At 55.1% G+C, this 23578-nt stretch overlaps 1 protein-coding gene across 2 annotated transcripts; it reads right to left on the bottom strand.

Moving 5' to 3' along the window:
* Window positions 1-1558: 1558 nt before the first annotated feature.
* TCF25 (transcription factor 25) lies at window positions 1559-21841 on the bottom strand. Of its 2 annotated transcripts, none has more exons than XM_040253624.1 (18): window positions 21505-21841; window positions 13645-13809; window positions 12809-12880; window positions 12295-12410; window positions 11889-11954; window positions 9146-9228; window positions 8199-8329; window positions 8005-8104; window positions 7446-7539; window positions 6333-6425; window positions 6109-6214; window positions 5052-5211; window positions 4272-4359; window positions 3636-3794; window positions 3451-3541; window positions 2971-3050; window positions 1917-1989; window positions 1559-1831 (listed from the first exon to the last, which is right to left on the bottom strand). In XM_040253624.1, exons 1-18 carry the CDS (start codon window positions 21694-21696, stop codon window positions 1673-1675), a joined length of 2028 nt encoding a protein of 675 aa, XP_040109558.1. In that variant the 5' UTR covers window positions 21697-21841; the 3' UTR covers window positions 1559-1672. The 2 variants fall into 2 exon arrangements, with proteins under 2 accessions (XP_040109558.1, XP_040109557.1); XM_040253623.1 differs by having other exon boundaries at window positions 12295-12413.
* Between the last annotated feature and the right edge of the window lie 1737 nt (window positions 21842-23578).

The raw sequence follows: 23578 nt of genomic DNA on the forward strand, positions 1-23578 counted from the left end.
AGTGAGGGGAGACAGGCGGGGCGGGGGGCATGGCCACCCCCTCAGAGGACACACCACGTGAGACCATGTGCCGACCGCATGTGGAGGCTGAGTGGGAACCCCAGAACCAGAAGAGGGCCGGGCACACAGAGGCTCGTCCCATGAGGGAGCTCCTGGGAGCCAGAGCCTGAGGAGCCTCTGCCTGCAGAGCTGAGGGGCGCCTGCATGCAGCCAGTCACACCAGTGCGGCCCGCCTTCAAGGAGTCACCCGAGGGCAGCCACGGGGAATGTGCTGCCACACCCCCACTCCCCACCCCACCCCCCAGGGACAGCTCAGGAAGGCCTGGCCCGGAGTCGAGTCATACGGTCTTGGTTCAAGAACTATTTTCTTTTGAACTTGGGGAAGGAAGCGGCTTTTGTGCTCGTGCTGAAGACCTGCGGTGTGGTGTGACTCGATAGGAAAGAGTACAGCAGCAATCCATGAGCAACCCAAGGTCTGGGCGGTCAGGTGGGACTTTATACACAGATGTCTAGAGGTAAGGGCCCTGGCTGTTCAACTCTACAGCCAGAGCAGCATGGCTAAGCACTGTGTGGGCAGCAGGCCTGGGCCCAGCCTCTGCTTCACTATCCCAGGACCCTGGCTCTTCATCGTAAAGTTGGACTGCTGGTGGCAAGATAGCTGCTGTAGCTCCGTACATCACACCCCCACCTAAATGCATTTAAGGTTGAAAGAGGCAGGGCAGCAAGCTCTCCTTGCTTGCCAGTCATTTTCAGAGAGCAAGTCCCTTCCCAGAAGATCCCCAGCAGACTGTATTACTGGCCAAAATCCATCACAGGGCACCTTGGTTGGGGCTGTGTGGCTCCAGGGCAGGCCTGGTCTCGAGCTAGGCGTGGATGGGGGGAGGTTTAGCTTACAGCATCATGTCTGAAAGACCCTCTCCTTGCCAGGGGTTCAGGTGCCCCTCACCTGGGAACGGCTGGAGGGTGAGCTCACATCACTAGGATGCCTTGGACTTCCTGGAAGGCGGGCGATGGACAGGACTTGGGTGGCTGTTGATGGGAGACGACTGGGTCACACCTGTTGCCACACTGACCGGCCTGGGGCCCAGATGCTGCCCTGGAGCACATAGGCAGCCTCTGTGGGCAGAGGTCAGGGCTGGGAGGGTGCTCAGTAGACAAGAGTAGCCAGTGGGACTCACAACCTCAGTGGCCTGGATCCTTCTACCACCACACAGCGTCCTCAGTCACAGGTGGCCTGTGTGGTTCTGAGCTGTCACTCAAGAGTGCTAGGACGCATCCTGGATGAAGCATCTTAGTCTTTGCCCTCTCCACCCCTCACTCCATTTGCCCCCAGATCAAGTGCCCCCTAGTTTCTGCCTCATTCACTCCCCAGAGCTGCCAGGATGAGCAATCTTCCCAAGACACATCTCTCGGCTTCCACACCCACCCGCGTCCCCTGAAGCCAGCGTGGACTCTGGCCCTGTGATGCCCCAGGGCAGCAGGGCAGTGGCGGCGAGGTACTGCCCATGAGGGGAGCTGGGGGCGGTGACTGCAGCCCTGGGAAAGAAGAGTTCACGCGGCAGAGTGCAACCCACATAGTTTATAGAAGAGCAGAGCAGGTGGCGACCTGGCCGATCCGACCAGAACAGAACCCGGGCACAACTGCAGCGCTGGGGCGTGCGCCCCGCTGGACTCAGTCCCACTCCCCACCGCCCTCAGGGTGCTCCTCGGGCAGCACCTCCAGGTCATGGAAGTGGAAGTTGGCCATCATGTCCCGCACAGCCAGCATCAGTCTGTTCAAGCCCTGGTCACGGTGCAGACCCCCAGGGCCCCCGTCCTCTGGTCGCTCCCCCTGTGGAAATGAGACTTGTCTGAGCCGGGCCTCCAGGCCCAATGCCCACTCTTAGGCTGGCACCCCGTGGGCTGATGCCACATACCTCCACAGTGTAGTTGGGCAGCAGTGAGCGGAAGAAAAGGGCAATGGTGTTTCCGTGGCTGACGGGGCTGAGCCTGCAGGAGGGAGTCAGGATGGTCAGAAAGGCCCAGTGGGCTGGGAGGGCAGCCCCCATGGAGGCTGGGGCCTGAGGGGGAAGGGGATCCAGAGCGGGGTTGGCCTTTGGAATGAGGCTGGTGGAGCAGGGTGCAAAGTGGGGCCACTGCAGCTGAGCCCCACTGCATCTTGAGAAAAGCTATGTTTCCAAGTGTCCTTCCCTCCGAGTTGTGCAGTGAGAGACGATGCTAGTAAGTGCGTCGCGGGGGCCTCCTGCACTTTCTGGGCGCCTGGAGCCAGGATGGCTCCCAACTGTCCTTAGTGGGACCACACCCTACATGCCAGCTTGGTTTTGAGCCTTCTGATACTAATCGTTAATAATTTTCATCTTAACCCACTGACATTTTAACTGGGGACTGTATTTCCTTAAGAACCTATACCTGAAGTTTTATACTTCAAAGGAGGGAAAAAACACTTGGCTCTAGAAAATACGTCCCGCCTGAGCCCTGGACATGAGAGTCCGTCTGGGTCTCCTAGGCTGGGGACTGTGAGGTGGGCTCTGCGTGAAATGAAGCACTTACTCACTCAGTGCTAAAGGCCATCAGGAAAGGGAAAAAAGCCTGTCTCTGACATGATTCTGGAGCAGCCTGGACAATCGGGCCTCGGGGCCTCCTTCCCAGCCTCTGGCTGTGCTGGATGCTTGTCCCTGGGGCCCTGCACGGGTTGAAGCTCCCAAGGGAAACCAGCTGCCCCTCATACCCCAGGCTCACGGCTATCTCCTCCAGGTTCTTACACCAGTTCTGACTACATTTACTCCTGGATTCAATACCCACATCCCATTGTATCCAGCACCTGCTCCAAAATCTGACAGAGAAATGGCCTTGGGTGGACAGATATGTGAAAACACACGGCCTGCAGAGGCTGACTCTTTTTTCTGAGACCCTCCGAGCCCCAGCACTGACCTCGAAGCAGGGCAAGCCCAGGAGCAAAGCAACAAGTACCTCTCTGGTCTGACGTAGGAGTAGATGGTGTCCAGTGGGGGTAGAGGGTCGAAGCCCAACACAGACTGTGTGGTCACATCCTACGGAAAGGGACAAAGAGCATGGTCTGCTTTCAACTGACTCAGCTCTGGACTGGACATTTCTGCTGGGAGCGGGCCGCATTCCCTGTCGGGGAAGTCTGGGGCAGGGCCTTCCTCCACCAGGACACTCAGCCTGTCTGCTCTGAGGATCGGGGTGAACCCGGGACAAGCATATGTGTGGGGATCACAGGGCCTCTGCTCACAGGTGCTGTGACTCCCCCCAAATGTCAGGGCTGCTGGCCACAGGCCATGGGCCCCGAGCCGCCGGGTTACCACTCTGCACCCCATAAGATCACGGAAGCTGCAGGCATGGCTCTGCCTCGCAGAGGGCTCTGCATGGACCATGACCTGGGGGCAGAGCTGCTGGAGGGACAGAGCCTGCAGTCAGCCCGCTCCTTACCGGCGGCAGGGCGGCCACGGCCTCCTTGATCTCAGACAGGACCACGTGCCGGTGGATATTCCTGGGCGCGCGCTGGTACAGCACCTTGCGCCTGGGGCCGGGAGACAAGGGTGGCGCTGCAGGAGGCCGTGGCCCCGTGAGACAGGCCGGCCCTCCGCGTTGCCCACTCCCACGCCCTGGCTCACCTGCTCTCACACGCCTCCACGGCGGGGTCCCCGGCGTCCACCGCCTGTAGAACCTTGTGCACGTTCTCCTCCAGCCAGCTCATGGTGGCCGGCTCCTTCCAGAGGAAGTGTGACCTCCCCAGGTACAGGCTCACCAGCTGGCTCAGAGCAGGCGGCTGGCTGTGGGCAGCGGGGACTGTGAGACCCCATAGGCTGGCTCCACAGGCCCATTGGTGCTCTGGGGGTCCCAGGCTGTTGGCAACCTGGAGCGGAAGGAGGCTGCCCCGAGGGGGCTGCTGCCCTGGGATGCGGCCCCCAAGGCGGGGCACCTTGGCATTTCCTTCTGTACAGCGAGCACCCTTACTAAGAACAAGCTCCCCAATGACAACATAAACACTCGGAGAATGTGTGCACCTTTGGACATAGACCTGAGGACCCGCCTTGGTGTGCTGACCAAGGTGCTTGAGGTGCCGGGCTCCCGTCACAGGTTTTTCTTCATTTATTATGAGAAATTTCAAAAGGTAGCAGGTGGCAACACAGGCATCTGGACCACATGCACAGCTACAGCAACACTATCCGCCCAGCAGACACGCTGCAGTGGCCCCAGGCTGACACCTGGGTGGTCGCTCCCAGGCCCCAGGCACCTCCAGTCTGTACCTGATCTCGGCGTCGGGTCCGAAGAAGTGGTGTGTGGCCACGGTGGCGTCGGGGCGCACACTGCAGTACTCGAGCAGGGGCATGAGCACTGTGGGGGAGCAGGGAGGCACCCTGAAGCGCTGAGGCCGAGGGGCTCACCCAGGACTCTGGAGCACGTGCGCTGGACGCTGTCATCAGAGACCCTCCCCCCGCACTCTCCCTGGGATGGACAACACTACAGCTGCCCAGCTGCCCTATGGGGCTTCCCCATGAAGCGGGTGACCTCCCTGTGCAGGGGTCTCAACAGGGCAAGGTCAGCTCCCCTCAGACCCAGCCAGGCAGCCCCATGCGTGGATGGAGCCAGTAACCAGGCCACCTGCAGGCAGGCTCGCACTGGGGAGGGAGCCCCTCAGGAACTACACACAGTACAGGACCGCAACCCCACCAGGGCCTGATGGGGCAGCGGGCCCTGTTCCCATCCACACAGCCAGACTTCAGGGGCCCATGGAAACCAGCAGGTCATCAGAGAGAACCCAGGGCAACCCCGACCCCGAGCTCCTCACCCAGTGAGAACTGGGTCCTCAGGACAAAGACAGACACCCTGCTTCCTGTCACACCCAGCCTAGAGCCCTCTCCCTGGAAGCGTACGCTTCAGGTGACAAGTTCTGCTAGTACTGTCAATATCTAAAGATGCCCTAAGCCCCGCAGATGCTCTGAGAGCACAGTTGGCTTTCAGATGCATCACTGGGAGCTGGGCCGGCATGGGACCCACTTGTGCCTGGAGCTGCAGGGCACACTCACCTCCGGGGAACATGGTGAGCGCCTGCCGGATCCGGACACAGGCCTCCTCCCTTGCGGAGCTCACCTCCTGCTCAGAGAGGTCGGCCTGTTGGCTCAGCAGGAAATAGGCCAGCGGCACAGAGAAGGCAAAGTTTGGGAGCTGGGACAGGTTCCGATGGGCCTACAAGGGGAAGGAGAAGTTTAGGGGCTTCAAGGTGATGCTCACAGGCACATGGCTTGCATGGGCAAGCTGTCCCTTCCTCTGTGCAGAAAGGCAAATAAAAGGACCCAGGTGTGGGAACAGAGGCAGGCCAGGTGAGCAAGAAAAGGCCAGATGTCCACCTTCCCAAGGCTCAGGGTCATCTGGGCAGCGGAACCGCCCCCCACCTCCACGGCTGCTGACACCCGGCCCTTGCCGCCCTGCCCACGGGCACATGGCAGAACACACACGATGTATGATGCTCTGTGAGGATGAAGCCACGGTCTCACCCCAAACATTCAGGCACAGCCCCTGCAGCTATGTTCCTGTGACCTCAGCAACTTGTGTGAACTAGACCCCATGGATGGGGATCCTCGTCCAACTACACCACAGACCCAGAGTTCAAAGGGATCCATGTAGTTAGCCTTCAATTATACACCGGCATGTGCTATGAGGAAGTTCAAAGAGTAGTAATGGCTGTCACCTCCTGCCTCTACCCACTCCTGACTGGAGGTGTCCCCCAAGAGAGCACCACCCAACAGGAGCACACCATCAGTATACAGTTTCTAGCAGCAAATTAGAAGAAGACGGGTAGAATTGATGCTAATACCTTACATGCGGCCTAGCGCACCTAACACAGCAACGCTTGCGTGTGAAGCCACCGTGAAGGTCATCAGTGGGACTGCTGGTGTCCTGCCCAGTCTCAGACCCCTCCAGCACCAACGTGTCCAGAGGCCCGATGGCTGTCCCCTCCCCCAGCCCTCCTCTGCGCTCGCACTCACCTGTAAGCAGGTGGCGAGGCAGAGAGGCAGGAGCACTAGGGTGTGCCCCAGAGCCTCCTTGCAGGCTCCACCCCGCCTGGCCTGTGTGCACACCCACCTCCCACTCCTCGAACAGGCGGATCAAGTACTCGTAGCTCCGCGCTCGTAAGGCCAGGTGGTCAATCAGCAGCAGCATGCACAGGGGGTCCTCGTCCGGCTCCAGGCTTCCAGGGGGAGGCAGCATGGTGAGCAGGGCAGGCAGAGGGAGACAAAACCCAGAGTGGGCCGGCGCAGACGCCCACGGGCCGCAGCCCTGGGCTGGGGAGCAGCGGCAGCCCCTACCTGAGGATGAGCTTGCAGTACTCCAGCGCTGTGCGTGGGCAGCCCCGCTTCTCCAGGAAGCTCATCTGCTTGTAGAGGGCCAGGTAGAAGCTCCTAGACCCAAGACAGTTCCTCGTGAATGAGCGCGGCAGCAGGCCACACCGCACGTCGCTTGGCGCCTCGTCCAACACCGCGTCCACCCTCTGCCCGCGGGCTTCGCTGGCGTATCCCGTGTGGCCTAATCAGCGCCAACGTTCGCCAGGGTCCTGTCTGCAGAGAAGGTGACTCTGCTTGTTGTCTGCAGTCACGTGTAGGAGCACGGACAGAAAACCAAGCTGATGTGTTAGTGGAGACCTCCATCTTCGGCTTTCTCTTAAAAATAACTCTCGTTTAAGGGTAGAGACTTAACACCTCCAACTGTAATCACCATCTTTATTTATCCTCCAATTTCAACTGCTACCACTGCCCTGTTATGCCTGCTAATGTCAGGAACATCAGTATTTTCAGCATCTCAAAGAACTAAAGAGTTTCACTGGAAAGAGCTCATACAACTAAACGCAAGAGAGAAAGTTCAGGACCGGCCCGGTGCCCTGGGGCCCAGCACAGCCCCCGCCTGGGGAGACACAGCCCACGTGGAACACAACAGAAGGGTAGAGAGGGAGCCTGGGCTGTGGAGCCTGTCCACGTGTGCAGGGCCCTGAGGCAGAGGCCCAGGAGGGAGGCTGAGCTGCTGAGTGGGGGCTTTGGGGGAGGGGCATCTGTAGGAAGAGGGTCCCACATGCGTGTATGACCACTACACGTGGACACGATGACTGCGCTCGCAGCGCCAGCATGCACACCTGCCCACAGGCGTTCCAGAGGATCCTGAGTCCAGACACAAGAGGAAGTACAACTGCAGGCCCCATGTGGTGAAATGGCTGATGGTTTCTGTCCTGTTGCCCACAAGTGTCAATCCCAAGCCAGCCGGTCCTGTCCATCCCTGGGCCCAGCCCTCCTGTATCCAAGCTTTAAACACAGTGAGATACCCGAGGATCCCAGTGCTGCCCCTCACAGCTGTCCGGCCCTCACGTCGTGATGCCTATGACCCCCGCAAGGGAACAGAGTGGCCAACAAACACCCGGGCGGTCGGCTTACCTGTTCTCAGGCCTGCGGTAGTCCAACCGGCAGGTCCCGCTGGTGAGGCTGAACAAGGGGTGGAAGGCACACTCCATGCTGTATAGCGCACGCTCTGCCGGCCAACAGACACACAGCAGGCGTCAGTCACAGAGAAAGGGAGGCGTGACCTGACCACACCCCTCAAGAAACCCAGACACCCCCAGGGGCCAACTCCCGGGGGCCAACTCCCGGGAGCCAGGGTGGGAACCAGCTAGGAGAATGAATGAAGGGATGAAATGCTGACACAGGGCTCACACAGGTCAACCCTGAGGACCTCGTGGTAAATGAAAGAAGCCAGGCGGAGACACAGGTCTGGTCGAGATTCCATTCACAGGACAGTCCAGAAACAGAGGGCGGACTGGTGGCTGATGGGGCCGGGGAGGGGAGGTGATGGCTGATGGTCAAGGTCCTTTGACACCCCATGGGAATGACCCAGAACCAGCAGGGGTGTGGCTGAATAGCTATGTGTACACTAGATCCATAAAGCTGTATTTACAGTGTCCCCGCCGATATGCAGGCAGGCGCTGGCCGGCCTTACCCACGAGGTCGCGTGCCGTCTCCTGGTCCTCCTGAAAGCGGCATGCGTCGCTGAGCTGCAGGAGTGAGTCCACGTGGTAGGGGCTTGACTGAAGCAGGACCTTTGGGGGGGGGAGGTGAGCGCTTACGAGATGACACCCAGGCAGGCCCCGAGCCTCCAGATGCCCCCAGGACCACACCAGGGCACCCACGCACCACAATGTTGTTGGGCTCCATGGACTCGACGGCGGCCAGGAACTTGTGCTGCGTCTGCTGGTACTCCTCACTGTGCTCAAAGGCGAAGGCCGAGCGGCCTTTCCTGGATTCCAACAGCCGCATCGACAGACCTGGGGTGGGGGTTGCCCACGTCAGGATGCCCAGAGCCGACTGCCCGTGGCTCAGACCACACCTCCGACACCTGTTCTACCCTTTCTCCCCTGAGGAACGGGGCCAACAGGGGGACATGCAGAGCCCGCCCCCTCACCCCACCTGGTCAGCCCTGGACATGGTTTGCTTAAAGTCAGGATGCAGATGCCACCCCCGAGGCGACAGGGACTGCTAACTCATGGCACCTCTGCTCCTACGCTGACGCTGGGTGCCAGGTCCAGGGTCTGAGAAGCCTGACAACTTCATCTCCTTCAGCACCTTCGTGAGACCCGTCAGGGTCTGGGGATGCCCTTAGCCACAGTCTCTGACAAAGTCTACTCCAGCCCAATAGGACCCCGTGGCACTGTGTACTCTGCCTGCACTCAGGGGCCACTGTTGTGAGCGTGGGAGGGAAGGGCCAGGGGGACGAGGCGCCCACCAGGCCCTCACTGGGCCCAAGGGGTCTCGCAGGGCACCCCAGGCCCCAGGGGCCCCTCATCCATCACGCCACACAGCCAAGCCCCCAGCAGGGCACTACCCCACATCCAAACCTTTCTGCTCTGCGGCTGTTCTGTGAATTCTGTACACTTGTGAGTTTGCAACCGAACACAGAACAGCACAGTTTAAGAATGAACTTGCTGTTCCTGTGGGGTAGGAGCCGCAGCACAAAGGGCGAAGGTGAAGAAAAGAGGGTTACCACACGGCTGAGAAGACAGACGGTGGCGGGGTCTGAGCCCAGACGCTGGAGCCCCCGGCAGCACGTGCACACACACAGCCCAGCGGCCCCACTCCCTCACCTGGTTTGGTGTACCGGGGCCACGTGCTCTTCGGGGTGGTCAGCCATGTACACTTGGGGTACACACGCTGTCTCTGCCGCGGCCTGGGGAGAATGGACAGGGCATGGCTTTACTTCGGCGGGCAAAGACAGTGTATAAACTGCTTGGACAACAGCCGTTAGGCTGCCAGATAGGACTACAGACTGTGATCCGAGCAACCAAACCACACATGTAGAGGTAAGAAAAACAAGAAACTCAGGCTGGTGAAACAGCAGGAAAAGTGAAAAAAGCAGGAAAAGGTGGAACCTAACGTGCAGACGACAAGGCGAGAGGGAGCCTGCAACGACTTGCAGATGCACTAGCCTCCCTGGACGATGGCCCGCTGAGCAAGGTCCACCAACAAGCCCCAGAGGGATGGGGCATCGGTGCCCAAACACCAGCACACTTCTGGAGAAGAAAGCCAGCCACACAAGCACGAGCACGAGCGGGCCGTGGCCTGGCTCCCTGCCCCAGCCCTCCCCCAACCTCTTACAGGGGTGTTCTCTGCTGCAGTCGCCAGCCTCTCCCCCCAGCCAGTCACACCCAAGGCTTTCTCCTCTATGACTGAACTGAGCAGCAGTGGCCTAGTGGACTCGTCTACATTTCTCTGGATAATTCTTTGATTATTTGAATTATTTCATCAAGGAAAAAAAATGAGTAAGAATCTGGATTGGGTGAGGAATGGGATGAAAAAGTATGTCCCTTCTTCCAACAGAGAAGTAAAAAACTGGGACTTCCTGGTGGTCCAGTAGTTCAGGACCTGCCTTCTCCTTCAGATGCAGGGGATGTGTCTGATCCCTGGTCAGGGAACTAAGATCCCACATGTTGCAGGGCAACCAGGCCTGCATGTCACAGCTGCTGAGCTTCCCCGCTCTGGAGCCCATGGGCCACAACAAAAGATCCAGCATTCCACAACGAAGATCCTACATGTCACAACTAAGATCCAATGCGGCCAAATAAATTTTTTAAAATCCCACTTACCCCCCCAAAAAAAAGTAAAAACCTACAGGAGAAAACACAACTCTTTAAGAAAACAGTGGTCAAAACCTGGAGGAAACTGAAATGTGGGATGGTTCTGGGTGACTGGTAAGGTGTACAAAGGAGAATTAACCAGATGCTCAGAACTGTCCCGTCTAGGAATACGAGGGAGGGTCCAACCCTGCATGGGGCTGCCAGGCAAGAGAGGCTGCCCTGGGAGATGGTGCGCCAAGGGGCGGGGCAGACACCAGCAGCAGAGAAGGTGAGGCGCACAGGGCACCTGGAGGTCCCGAGATGGACAGAGACGCGTGGGGCCAGGGGCCCAGGTACACAGGACTTAAGTGTTCAACAGAGTAAATGGAACAAAAAGTACAGTTTACCACTGAAAACACACATGCAGAGCTATTAAATACTAGTATACTAACAACTGTAATTTGCACAGAAATACAATCAGGCAAACATGTAAAGATGTGGTACAGAAGACCAGGCAAGGAAGCAGGGTGGAAGGTCGAGCCCAGGGGAGCCCAGGTGAAAAAGACATTTTGCGCTAAAAACATTCTTCCTTCATATTCCAAAAAAGAAGACAAAGTCAGAGACCCCTGTGTCCTGAATAACTGAACAACAAAAACAAAAGCAAATTATAAAGCAAACACAATGAGAAACTCAATGGCTCAGATTCCGTGCTTCCACCGCAGGGGTCATAGGTTCGATCCCTGGCTGGGGAACCAAGATCCCTCATGGTGAGCAACAAGGCCAAGAAAAACCAACCAACAAAACTCAACACATGACTATTTTTCATCTTGTTATCACAACAGTCTTTAAAGCCTCCCACGCCTGCCATGGACCCGAGCAGGAAGCCACACCCAGACTGGGGGCAGGGGTTCAACTCTCAAGAGGGCAGTGGGTGGCACCCCCATGCCAAGTGCCAGCAGAGGCTGAAGTCAAACACACCCCAGCACCCGTGCCCTGGCATACAGTGCCCAGGGCTCAGCCATGCAAACCAGGAACGTGAAAGACAGCAGGACCCGCAGGCCCAGGATGTACAGCAGACAGCCAGCCTGGAGCTGCTGGAATAAGCGGCTGATTTTTACAGAAGCACTGAGTCCTACAATCAGAAACACATGCACTTGAAAAGATAAAGCCTAGGGTGCTCAGGGCTGGTGCACTGGGATGACCCAGAGGGATGGGACGGGGAGGGAGGTGGGAGGGGAGTTCAGGATAGGGAACACATGTACACCCATGGCTGATTCATGTCAATGTATGGCAAAAACCACTACAATACTGTAAAGTAATTAGCCTCCAATTAAAATAAATAAATTTAAAAAAAAAAAAAAGGAAAAAAAAGAAAGAAAAGATACAGCCTGGGCCGGGGGGAAAACTCCCTCAGTTGGGGCTGGGCCTGCAAGGGAGTGCCGGGCAGAACAGCCCCTCCCACAGGAGCCTGGGATCACAGTGCTCTGTTCCCATGGCCTTGAACACACTTCACAAAAATCAGACTTCTGTCAGAACCCGAACTCCAGGTCAGAGTTGCTCTCAACTGCAAAGCAAAATGCATCTGGCTGAGATTTCGAGGCTTTGTAAAACTAGGACCCTGGTGGGCAGCGGCGGTGAGGGACGGAGCCCGGCTCCCACTGGCAAGGCCGCATGACTTCTCCCCAGCTCCCCTCAGGCCCTGGGACTCTGCTTGTCATTGTGGCTCTAAAGCCCCTCCCCACCCCCTTCAGCGAGAACACAGCGGTGGCCTTACCTCTGCTCCCCGAGAACGGCTCTGGCACCAAAATATCTTTTTAGCTCTGTGTCTGGATTCAAGTGTCTAGAGGATTGAAAATTTTAGAGAAAAAAATGAAGATGAGCGCTCTGACAGCAATCCTGGCAATGTTAGAAAGTCACATGAGAACCCAACAGGGAAAATTGCTCTTCTGCCGGCTGATGTTCTCTGCAACCACACAGCCCGTGGCCACGCTGGCCACCACTCGCTGGGCATGAGACTGAGGGGTCTTCCCTTCCTTAGGAAGGAAGGAGGCCACAGTTGGTGGCAGGGACAGGAGCAGAGGAGGTCATATACTCGGAATATTCCCAGGCACACAGAGCTAGAGAAAGGTCCTGCCAGGTCAGCACCCCCCATGCCCGCTGCTCCCTCGGTGAGGCCGCACCTGTGCTCCACATACAGGACGTGCTTCTTGGCACTCAGGGGGGGTGGGCCCGGGCGGCTGGCGCCGCTGGCATCCTCAATCCTCTCCAGAATGCGGTCAATGTCCTCCAGGCCATTCTGCTGAGAGTCCCAAATGACACACACGCCACACAGAGCATCAATGGCAAAATCTACTTTCACTAAAAGCAAGTATTATATCGTGTCTCATTCCTCAAAGACAGTCCGATCCAAACACCATGTACTGCAGGTACAGTGAGGAAAAAGGAGAGGTGTGTCGTAAGATGGGCAGTCAGAACCATGGACCAGGAAGGGACTCAGAGCCTGCACTGTTTCAGATGTTTGCCAGAAAATGGACAGCACAGACGGCTCCAAGCCTCTGGGCCCTAAGTGAACAAGTTCGCTAATTTCCCCCAACCTCTGAATAGTCAACAAAATATCCAGTAACACTGGCCTGTTTTCAACACCACCTCAAGAAACAGAAAAGAACAGAGAGGAAATCTGCCAGCTGTACATACCGAGGTTTCTCCTGCGTTTTTCTTATTTTTCTGTTTTCTTTTCTTCTTGCGGAGTTTGCTACAGGCATTGGACTAACAAAAGAAGCACATTTTACTCAATAGAGAGAGGACATCTTAAACCCAAGAACTAGCTGGAGCGGGGGAGTCAGCTGAGGGGAACACAGCAGTAGGCCTGTTGTTCAGTCGCCTGCCTTCTGAATCCCCTAGGAACACACCCACTTATCTCCAGCAGCTGACCCTCCCCCAGTCTCCCTGACTCTGGTCTCACCCCACCTTTCTTAGGTGTCCCTGACAACTCATGGGCTCTGGACCATACACCCGCCTGCCCTCTGCTGCCGTGCCTCACCAAGTCAGCCACTCCCCACCGTGGTCAGCAGGCCCCTCCAACTTGCAGGCCCCCTGCCTCAAGATCTCTCGTGCCTTCACCTGGCCACCTCCTTCCATCAGTGCGAAGGTCCTCAAGGAAGCCCCCTAACATCCCTAGACCAGTCGGGTGCCCAGCTACACCAGAGGTCCCTGGAGGGCACAGATGTGCCTACAGTAAGCACTTACCAGGTGAATGATGAGGGGCCTCCTATGGGGACCCCTTCTCGTCCAACCCTAACCTAGTCTATGTGTTTCTTCAAGGAGCATCCACCCAGTCCCAAACAACACACCCAGAAAGTGGGAGGTAGGCCCTGTGCCAGGGAGACATGCCTAGGGGCCCCTACTTGTGGTCCTTCCCAGGCCACAACTAGTCTCAAGGAGTCCATGCAAGTCTGATCATGGCTCCCAAGGCAATCCAGGCAGCCGGGCAAGTCACAGAGCACACCAGCGGGATGGAGGGTGGGCCACACCTGCTCTGAGGGAACCGCTGTGTCTGCCGCGTCGCCACCCCTGGTGGACTCTGAGTGCCCGCTCTGGGCCCTCCTCTTGTTCCCTGACACCACAGCGTCCACAAGCAGACAGTCTGTCCTCTCCCCGTTCACCCCGGGGGCCTCGTCAAGGTCCTCGATGTTTATCTGGAAACACAGATGGGGAAGCAAGGGTGTTAGGGCTGCGTCCTAGTCACCAATTACAAAGGTGAAATCTGAGACACAAGTTGTCTTGGGGTGGCGGGTTCATGTCAGGTCACTGAGGTGGCAAAGGGGAGGACCAAGAACATCACCGGTCTAGGGTCCCCAGGGAACGCCATGGGCGTCAAGGGCGCCATGAGGCCACGTCATCTGTGCTCAGCAGTGACAAGTGCTCCCCCTCCAAGCACCACTCCGGAGCGACGGTTTGCAAACATACTCGCTCAGCTAATGCCTCACTGCTCCCTTTTCCCGCCTGGACTCCAGCTAGCCGGTCTACAATGGGAGACAGGACCAGCGCTGGGGAGGTGGGCGACACACACGAGTTAAGGATGGGACCTCAGCGGGTGGTGGTGAACAGGGATAAGCCACACGTACGCAAGCACGCAAACCTCAGGGACCCAATGCTGGATGGATGGTAGGTCCCGGAAGACGCACACCCTCGTGCTCGAGAGGGGTGGGGACAAGTCATGGGACAAGTTCTGGCCCTCTGGCCAGTAAATGAACCAGCAAGCCAGAGGCAACGCAGCAGCAACCACCAGGCTCCATGAGCCAGATCTGAGGGGCCCACACTGCTTTGCTGAGGTACAAAAGTAGAGAAAAAACCACATTCAATTCAGAACATCCGAAAAACATAAAGCTCAAAAAATAAAAAATAAAATCCACCCTAACCCGAGTCCTAGGATGATTTCAAAACAAAGCTGGGACAACATCCTCAGCGACCATGCACTGCCTGCGCCGGCAGGCCCGGGCTCCCATGGAAGATCTCAGGGAGGGACATATGCCTGTATGGGTGCCCTGGTTTCCTGTCTTCAGCAGTAGAGGTTCCCATAGGGCAGGGACAAAGCGTGAGGCTGTGTGATGGCTGCCTGTCCCTCAAATTCACAGCTCTTCTGTAATGACTGGAAACAGGGAGCGGCAGGGGTAGGGGGCTGCTCCCCACACCAGTGCCACAAAGGGAGGAAGTACAGGAAGGGTCTTGTGATGTTTCTTCTCTGTGGCGGGGGTCCTGGAGGAATGGCCCGCACACTTTGTCTAGGATTCTGTACCTCCGGGAATTAGGGATTGGTTCTCTTTTAAGTCCTGCTCACTTCCTTCAAACAAACTCTCATATTTGAGCCCCCTTTGGAAGCTGAGAAAGTTTTGAGAAATTTCAGTTAATAACAGCTCCATCCCAAGATCAACTTCCCTGGAAAGAAAACCTCTGACTGTGCACGCAGGACGCAAGGGCTCTGCACGTCAGCAGCTTCACTGCTACCCACACTGGCCGGTGCCGCCCGGCACCTCTGTCCAGCACCCTGACGTGTCTGACTCCCATCCGGAAGCCTCCGGGTCGGTATTCAGCTTCAAGATCCCAAATGGATGCTAACTTCCAGAGGCTCTTGTCCACTGCCGGTGTGCACTCTGGGATCCACAGTACAACAGGGCGCAAAGCACACTAATAGTGAGGATGTGCGAGGGGCTGGATGTCTGTTGGGGGTAGGAAGCTTTTTATTAAAACTCTTGAAATGAATGTACAGGACAAGTTTTGGAGGAGGTGTGTGACCCAAACTCTGTTCGAGAGACAGGGCCCTTCTGTGACCCCAGAAACACAGGCCATGGCTCAGGAGGCCAAGTCCTAGGCTTCTCACCACTGTGACTTTGCCTGTCCCAGCACGCTGCACCCATAGGCCAGTGTCTTCTTGTGTTTAGTCCCACAGTGTACGGCTTCTGAGCCATATGGTCATCTCATTCTTTTTCTAAAAAAATTTATTTGCTTTTGGCTGCACCGGCTCTTCACTGATGCATGTGGGCTTTCTCTACTTATGGTGCTTGAGCTTCTCATTGCTGGGGCTTCTCTTGTTGCGGAGAATTGGGCTCCACAGTGAGTGAGCTTCTGCAGTTGTGGTGTCCGGGCTTACATGGCCCTCGGCATGTGGCATCTTCCTAGACCAGGAAGTGCACCCATGTCCTCATGCTCAATGCACAAAGAACTTCATGACAACACTCACAGAAAGGAAAATAAAAGAATATCAAATCCCCATTAGGTAAATAAAGAGTAAGAAGAGGCAAACAGCCAATTACTTTTAAGAGAAATTTTTAACACTAAAAAACATTGTGTACTTCCTAATATTTACCATATCCAGCACTCCTCACTCTGCCACATACACCCACATTACTAGCTGGTATCATTTACTCTCAAAATGAAGTTTCCTTTAACATTTCTTTTAGTGTAGGCCTTATGGCAATCATTTTTCTCAGCTTTTGTGTTTATGAAAATATCTTTATTTCACAATCATTTGTGATAAACATTTCACTGGACATAGAATGCACTTTAAGGATGCTGACCCACCCTGAGCCAGAGTGGGTCAGTAATTGCTTTCCTATAGACAACCTGTCTCTTACCTCCAGCGTCTTTTATGACTTCTCTTCACCATGGGTTTTCAGCAATTATGATTTAAACTGTTGCTAAATCCTATCCCACTTGGAGTCTGTTGAACATTTTGGATCTATGGGGTTTTCTTCTGTGTCAAATTTGAGACTTTTTATACCACAATTTCACTGATGGCTTTTTCTGCAGAACCCCTTCCATTCTGCTCCTCCAATTACAGACATTAAACAACCTGATACTGCTCTACAAAGTACTAATTTTTCCCAAAACGTTCCCCCTTTCTGGATCATTGGATGGTTTTTTTTTTTTTCGCCCTTACTTCAAGATCACTGATCTTTTCTTCTCAATTACCTAATCCGCTACTCAGACCATTGAGTTAGTTATTCATTCCAGATGGTAAATATTTTCCCATCTGGAACTTGCTCTTTTGTAGTCTCTACTTCTATAATGAGAGTCTCTATTTTCCTCCTCATTATGGCCGTGATTTCCTTTTAATCTCTGAGCCTCTGTACCTTGGCTTAGACTTGTATATGATTCTACCATCTGTCATCAGCATGTCTGTTTCTACTGAATGCTTTTCCTCCTGATTACAAATCACATCTTCCTGCATCTTCCTGTGCTTGGAATTTTTTAGTGGGCCCTGACTGTCACAACGCGACACTGCCGAGTGACTGGACTTTGTAGTTCTCCTTAACAGAGTGTTGACATTTATTTGGGCAGGCAGTAAGTTTACTTGCAGATTAGCACAATTCCTCCGAACTTTATCTTGAGGCTATCTTAGGATGGGCATAGGGCATTCTTCACTGGAGGGTGACTGTGCCCTACTCCTACGGCAAGGCCTTTCGGAAGCCTCCACTCGTCACCAGGTTTCTCTGTGAGGCCTCTCTGCTCCAGTCGGTCAGAGCTAAATGTCTTCCCAAGCCCATGAGCTCAAGTGGCGGTCAGTCTCTGGTGTTGTCCCTCCTTCACTGGCTGTTCTATGCCCAAACAGCCAGGTATCGAGCCCAAGACACCAAGCAGGCTTCTAGAACTTCCTCTTATCAGCTCCCTCTCCCTTAACTCAAGCCACCCCTGCAGACCCCAAATCTAGTCTACCCCTCACCCCCCGACTCACCGAGAGCACCGTGATCTGCTGGGACAGCCTCCCTGTGCTAATCTCTGGATTGTCTCCAAGTAGAGAGCTGGCACAGGGGACTTGGGGACCTGAGACCTGCAACATTTGTTGTCTAATGTCTGAACACGATTAGTTCAGTATTCTGCTGATCTTACAGTTGTTTAGGGCAAGAGGGCTACTTCAGTACCAGTTATTCTGCCAGGGCTCAAGTAGAAACCTTACTTTTGTTTTATTAATGCACTGCTTGGTTTATTGAGAGATTATTTTTGGCTCTACAAACATAAGCCTTTTGGGGAATTCCTAGCGGTCCAGTGGTTAGGGTTTGGTGCTTTCACTGCAGGGGCCTGGGTTTGCTCACTGGTCAGGGAACTAAGATCCTGCAGGCTGAAAAAAACAAAAAGGCTTTCATTTTAGATCTTTTTCCCATTTAAAGAGAGAAAACATTAAACCTCTGCAATACTGACAGAGTACTCCTATGGTGTGCAGTCAAGGAGGACAATGCCTCATCTACTGTCTACTGCAGGTAGACATTGCCATCAATGAGGCCATCTCTGCTAAGGTTTTCTCAAGGACTTGAGGATAAAACAATTGATGTGACATGACGTTAACACGACGAATCTTAGAAAACTATGGTAATCCTCATCCAAATGTGCCCTTGACCAGTGAAAACAGCTATAGAGGTTCTAATGCCACCTGATATTAAACGCATTTGTGAATATGAAGCCAGGTGTTTTGCTCCTGAACTGGACATCAAAGATGAAGATGACACATATTGGCAAGTTGGTGGTCACTGAACAACGTCAAGTTCTTACTCCACTCAAACAATAGCAACCTGAACAATTATGCTTATTTTGAAACAAGTTTGTTTTTATTTAACTACATAATTTTAGATTTCCTTTATAATTGAGGTTTCTTTCAGAGACTGGTTACTGCACTGTACATGAAAACAGAGAGACAGACTCATGCAATTCTCTGGAACAAAATGGTCTTCTTGCTAAAACTTTTCAATGATATAGAGTAAAACTTGACAGTTTTCAAGTTTCTGTAGTTTTAATCAGATTGTCAAAGTGGTCCCTGACCCCAAAACACTAGTAAGTTCTATTTCACAACACTATTTAACAGTTGTGCAGTACGTTATGCTGCAAAATTCAAACTATACCCTCAAAACAGGCATGTTTATCGTATAAATTATATTTCAATAAAATGGATTTTCAAAACCCACTCGGAATGAGGTAGGACAGATGATTTCTAATCTAAGGCCAAGGAAACTCACCCAAGAGCCAGAAAAGAGGACAGCCCCAGTCACAGACACCCTGGAGATCTTCCCACTCCCACGGATGGTAGGGGAACCACTTAAGTACTACTACACGCTTTCTTGGTTGTTAACATCATTTAATACCAACATCTGCTGAGTGCTATGTGCCTGGCATGGAGTTCACTGACCCCTTGTGACAACCCCATGAGGCAGGAAGCAGGGGAGCTGACATATACGTTCACATATGTTACGAATGCTGGCCGAGTTCTCACGGGTAAGGACAGGTGTAGCCATGATGCAAATCTGGGTCTTTCTGACTGCAGAGCTAGGTGCAAGCTCTCACAGGCTGGCCTCAGAGAACCTCCCTGCACACCCACGGGGGCAGATGCCACTCGGGGGGTGGGGACACACTGGGGAACAATGAAGTCTCCGTTCTCACAAGGCAGAGGGAGGCAAGCAGCACAAGATAAAAAGAACATGGAGGTAACTTGGCTGGTTTCCTCTGTGATAAACCTCCATGGGAAAAGGACAAAGACCAGAAGAATGGGGACGGGAGTGGGAGGGGAGTGTAATTTTAAATTGGGAAGGATGAGCAAGACTCAGAAGGCAACATCTGAGGGAAGCCTGAGAAGTGAGCGACGGGGGAGCAGGGCACGTCCCAGGCAGAGGGGATGGAGGGAGACCTGTGTTTCCGGCCTGTGGCTCCAGAAGATGAGCAACATGACGCAGGCCCTCGGGGGCTGTAAGGAAGCAGGGTTGACAGCAGACGCGGACCTGACAGGATCCCTGGGGCTACTGTGTCCAGACAGGCTGCAGAGGACAAGAGGATGAGCGGGAGTGGTCAGAATGATTCAGGTGGAGGTGATGGCCACCCCACAGGCGCTGCGCCTGGAGCCGTCCAGGCCTTACCAGGCTCTGCATGTGGTGTGTGAGAGAGAAAGGTCATGGGTGCTTCCAGGCTACTGGCCTTAGTGACAGGAGAGTGGAGCTCCCTCAACAGTTAGGGAGGGCTGGAGGAGGCAGAAGGCAGCTGAAGCTTGGACACACCAAGTCTGAGATGTCTGCAGAACATCTAAAGGGGACGATGGGAGGTGAGGTGTGAATCCAGAGACCACGATGGAGGTCTGTGCCGGCCACATTAGTGTCCTACCAGAAAGCACAAGGAACCACACAGCACACCAGACAGGTGCAGCCACTGGTCCCCTGACCTGAGTTCAAGGGGCTCCACATAAGCATGCTTTCCCTCTGTGCACACAGAGAAGAACCTGCCTTTTCCCCCATTTACCCCACATATCCTGGCCTACCATCCATCTACTTTTCATTCTTCTTCAGAAGGGACACTAACTATGCCTCAGAGACAAATACCAGGTTATGGTTAAGAGTACAACTGTAAGTCATCAAGCCTGGATTTACACAGTGGGTGTCACTTACTACCTCATTTGTACAATGGGGACCACATGACCTGGGCAGACAGTATGGCACACAACATCACAGCAGTGCCTGGGATGTGTGAATGTTCTCCAAATAACTTATTATTGTTTGACTTTAAAAAAAAAAAAAAAAAAAGACTAAACCTGGAGGATGTCAGAATAAGGAGAAATTACCCTGACAGAAGATCCATGAAAATGGCCAACTCCAGCACAAACCCATTTCAGACTGTGAACAAGTGAGATGGAAAGAAGCCCTGAGGGTTTGGGGACAAGTCAAAAAGTAACTGCAAAATTTAGGGATAAATGATGTGATGAGAGCCTTGGGGTAAAACAACCAGACCTGGCTGTGTGTGGGGAGCCAGGGAAGCTTGGTAGTGGGAACATGAAGGTTACTTGTAACACTCTGTTTTTGCATATGTTGGAAATCTTCCATAATAAAAAGTTACAAAGAAAGAAATGACAAGAAACAAGGGTGTGGGGAGGCTCAGAAGAGGTGGACAGAGAATCCAGAGATTTTGAAGACAGATTTCATGCCACCCCCAGCAGAAACTGGAGTGAGGCTTTCTCACCTTAGAGAGACAAGACAACCATTAAACCAAACTTCCTGTGTGGGACGGGCGGCCTACACTCCCCATTGTCTTAGGATGGGTCCTAACGTGCCACCTTCCTGGGAAGCTGGGAGCCAGACCAAGAGAGAGGTGTTTTCTCCTAGATCTTCAGACCTTCTGCTACTCCTCCAATCGCTCAGCAGTAGTGTGGAGCCCCAGGTGTGTGCTGGGCACAGGAAGCAGACATGCTACCTGCTACACAGGGGAGTCGGTGGAGCCAGAACCAGCACATGCAAAATTACAGACCCAGTTGGGTCTTCCCTGGCAGTCCAGTGGTTAGGATTCTAAGCTCTCAGTGCCAAGTGCCCAGGTTCACTCCTGGTCAGGGAACTAAGATATCACTAACCACGCAGACAAAAGAAAAATAATAAAATTACAGTCTGAAGCCAGAGCTTTGGAGAACCCAGGGTGGGGGCGTTATTCCTCGGTGCCTGGCACCTGCCGTGGGAGATGAAACGACGAGCAAGGGAGAGGCATAGAGTCCTGGGTTGTGAGAACATTTGCGAAGGCCCTGCTACGGCACCGCGGGGGAGATACTTAACCGTGAAATCAGTGTTGGAGCCCCGAGTCTATAGGAGTGAAGCCCCACCCATCAAACCGCGGTCCCGCCCCCATGACAGGCCCTGCCCACCCCGCGGCAGCCTGGACCCTACTTACCCCGCCCCTGAACGCTATGGCCCGCCCCCCTCCTCGCGGCACAAAACCAACGTAGCTCCGCCCCCTGGCCTCAGGGCACTGCCCACTTCTTTCGCCCCGCCCTCCCCACTGCAGCCCAGACCCTCATCGCCCCGCCCCGTGACGTCGCGGACCCGCCTCGCACACCGCCCCCACCTGCTACCCCCACCCCAGGTAGCCCCACGTCTCACCAGCTCGAACCGGTTGTTGACTCGGACTCCCTCCTTCCCTGCGCCCCGGGGGCGCCGGCCACCTGGACCCCGCTTTGGGCATTCTTCTTCCACATCATCGTCATCATGAAGGACAAACTGCAGGGCGCCAGGCCCGAGGGGCTCCTGGCCGCGCTGTTCCCCCCTCAGCCTCCGGAGGGCCCGGCGCGACATAGGACCCAACAGCCGCTGACGTCTAGAGACAGGCAGAAGGAAGAGCAGAAAAGAGAGCAGCCGGCGCGCCTGCGCATTTAAGGCGCGGTGGCGCGAGGCTGGCGTGTCGCGTCTGCGCGCTGCTGCCTTGCGGAACTTCCTCTCTGTTGTCGATAGTATTAGAAAAGGCTCTGACACTTCCGGGCGAGTTCTCGCGCGACTTGGGAGCCTCCACGGGCCGGAGTCTCCGGGTCTTATGGGCGGGGTGGGGCTCCGAGCCTCCAGCCCCGAGTGCTGGTCCGCTGGGTGGGCCGGGGGCGGGGCCAGGCAACACCTGGGGTAGGCGGGGCCATCCTGTGCCGGCCTCCTGTGAGGCTGCTTCTGTCCTCCTTAAAAGTAGGCGCCTCCAAGCTGAGGAGCTTCCCAAAGCTGCGGACTGGACATGCTGAAGATGAAGGTCCTCTGGACTTCCCTCCCCGGACAGGCTGAAACCGACCCTTAGGGTCCACCCTAGGAATTTGCCCTGGTCGTAATTAGTGAGTCCCCGGTGATTCCTCCGCATATTTGGATGGGGGAATCCGTGGTCTAACGTGGAGGCTCGCCACTCTGGCCGTGTGTCAACCTCCCGGGGCGGGTGTGGGGGGCGCTGTTTACAGTGAAGGTCGACGACTCATCCCTAGAAATACCGACGTGAGATCTTCAGGGGACTAGAACGTGCAGGCAGATTTGAGAACCCCTGCCCTGCAGAGCTCCAAACGCGAGGGCAAGATAATCTTGATCTGCGTGGAAATGGGCCCTCCCTCCCTGACGGAGGAGAGCAAAGGGCCACGGTCAGTCGGACGACTCCGACTGCGGCACCAGGCCGATCCCTGAACTGAGTTCTTACGTCGCCCTAGAAGGTCGACATCCATCCGTTTCTAGGTAAGGGAACTGGCCCACGTAGAACGTAGGTCTTTCTTTCTTCTTGCCTGCGGTTGCAGAGCTCAGATGAGGAAGGCTGCTGGCGAGGACCCAGAGGGAGGCAGTTGTGTGTGCCAGTGCTCGCACCGCTGGTCCGATAGCCATGCTAGTCCCTGGGACTCCTTCACCGTGGCTGGCATGTGGCTGCTGCCTCAACCCCGACCCCGGCCCCAATCCAGCCACTAAGAGTTAAGTTCACACACACAGGACCTCCAGGCCACCCTCCTCAGGAAGATTCTGACTGTGCAGGACCAGGCTCGTCCCAGATGTGACTAGCTTATGCAGGCTTGTCACCTCACCTGTGGATGGAAACGTGGGGGTGTCACCTAAAGCTGCTTCCTGCTCTGCTGCCCCTAAGTCGACTGCCTGGGAACTGTGAGGGGTGCCCTCCCTGAACAGGCAACTCTGGGCCTGGGTCTCTAGCAGTATTCCCAAAGGCCTGGCCTGAGCTGGAAGCTTGGCTGTGAACAGTTCTAGAGCGAGCACCCTCCGTGTCAGGAGGGTGACATTAGGTGAGCAGAGGTGGGGCGGGCTTGCTGGGTGGACACTAGAGTTTGCTTCCCCTGGGTTCAGCAGGAAGCGAGCCCGCAGCACCCAGGCTGCAGGAGCGCCGAGAACCCTAGACCCTCCCTCCTGACCTCACCTTGGAGCCCTGTGGGCCCTCTTGGCTTAGTCCAGCTGTCCCAGGGTGGCTTTCATTTCACAGTATCCCTGTGAGGATTAGAACCCAAGTCTCTCCTTATTGGGAGCATGGACCTGCATGTGTCCCCTGCCTGCTTCCTCACCTGCAGGATTATCTGCCCTTGGGGATGTTATCACCCTTGGAGGTGCTTTCTCCTTGCTGGCTGTGTGACTGGGCACAATTCCTTATCCTCTCTGTGCCAGTTTTCTCAATTTAAAATGGGAATAATACTCCCTGCACAGGAAGTGCTTAGAACAAGTC

The sequence above is a fragment of the Oryx dammah genome, unplaced genomic scaffold, assembly GCF_014754425.2.
Source record: "Oryx dammah isolate SB20612 unplaced genomic scaffold, SCBI_Odam_1.1 HiC_scaffold_13, whole genome shotgun sequence".
Lineage (NCBI taxonomy): Eukaryota > Metazoa > Chordata > Mammalia > Artiodactyla > Bovidae > Oryx > Oryx dammah.

Coding starts and splice junctions, on each gene's coding strand:
- TCF25 (XM_040253623.1), bottom strand. CDS start 21,696: ATGTCGCGCCGGGCCCTCCGGAGGCTGAGGGGGGAACAGCGCGGCCAG. Junction 11,955..12,294: donor GTCCTGTATGTGGAGCACAG/GTGCGGCCTCAC, acceptor TCAATCCTCTAG/ACACTTGAATCCAGACACAG. Junction 1,832..1,916: donor TGCCCAACTACACTGTGGAG/GTATGTGGCATC, acceptor TCATTTCCACAG/GGGGAGCGACCAGAGGACGG.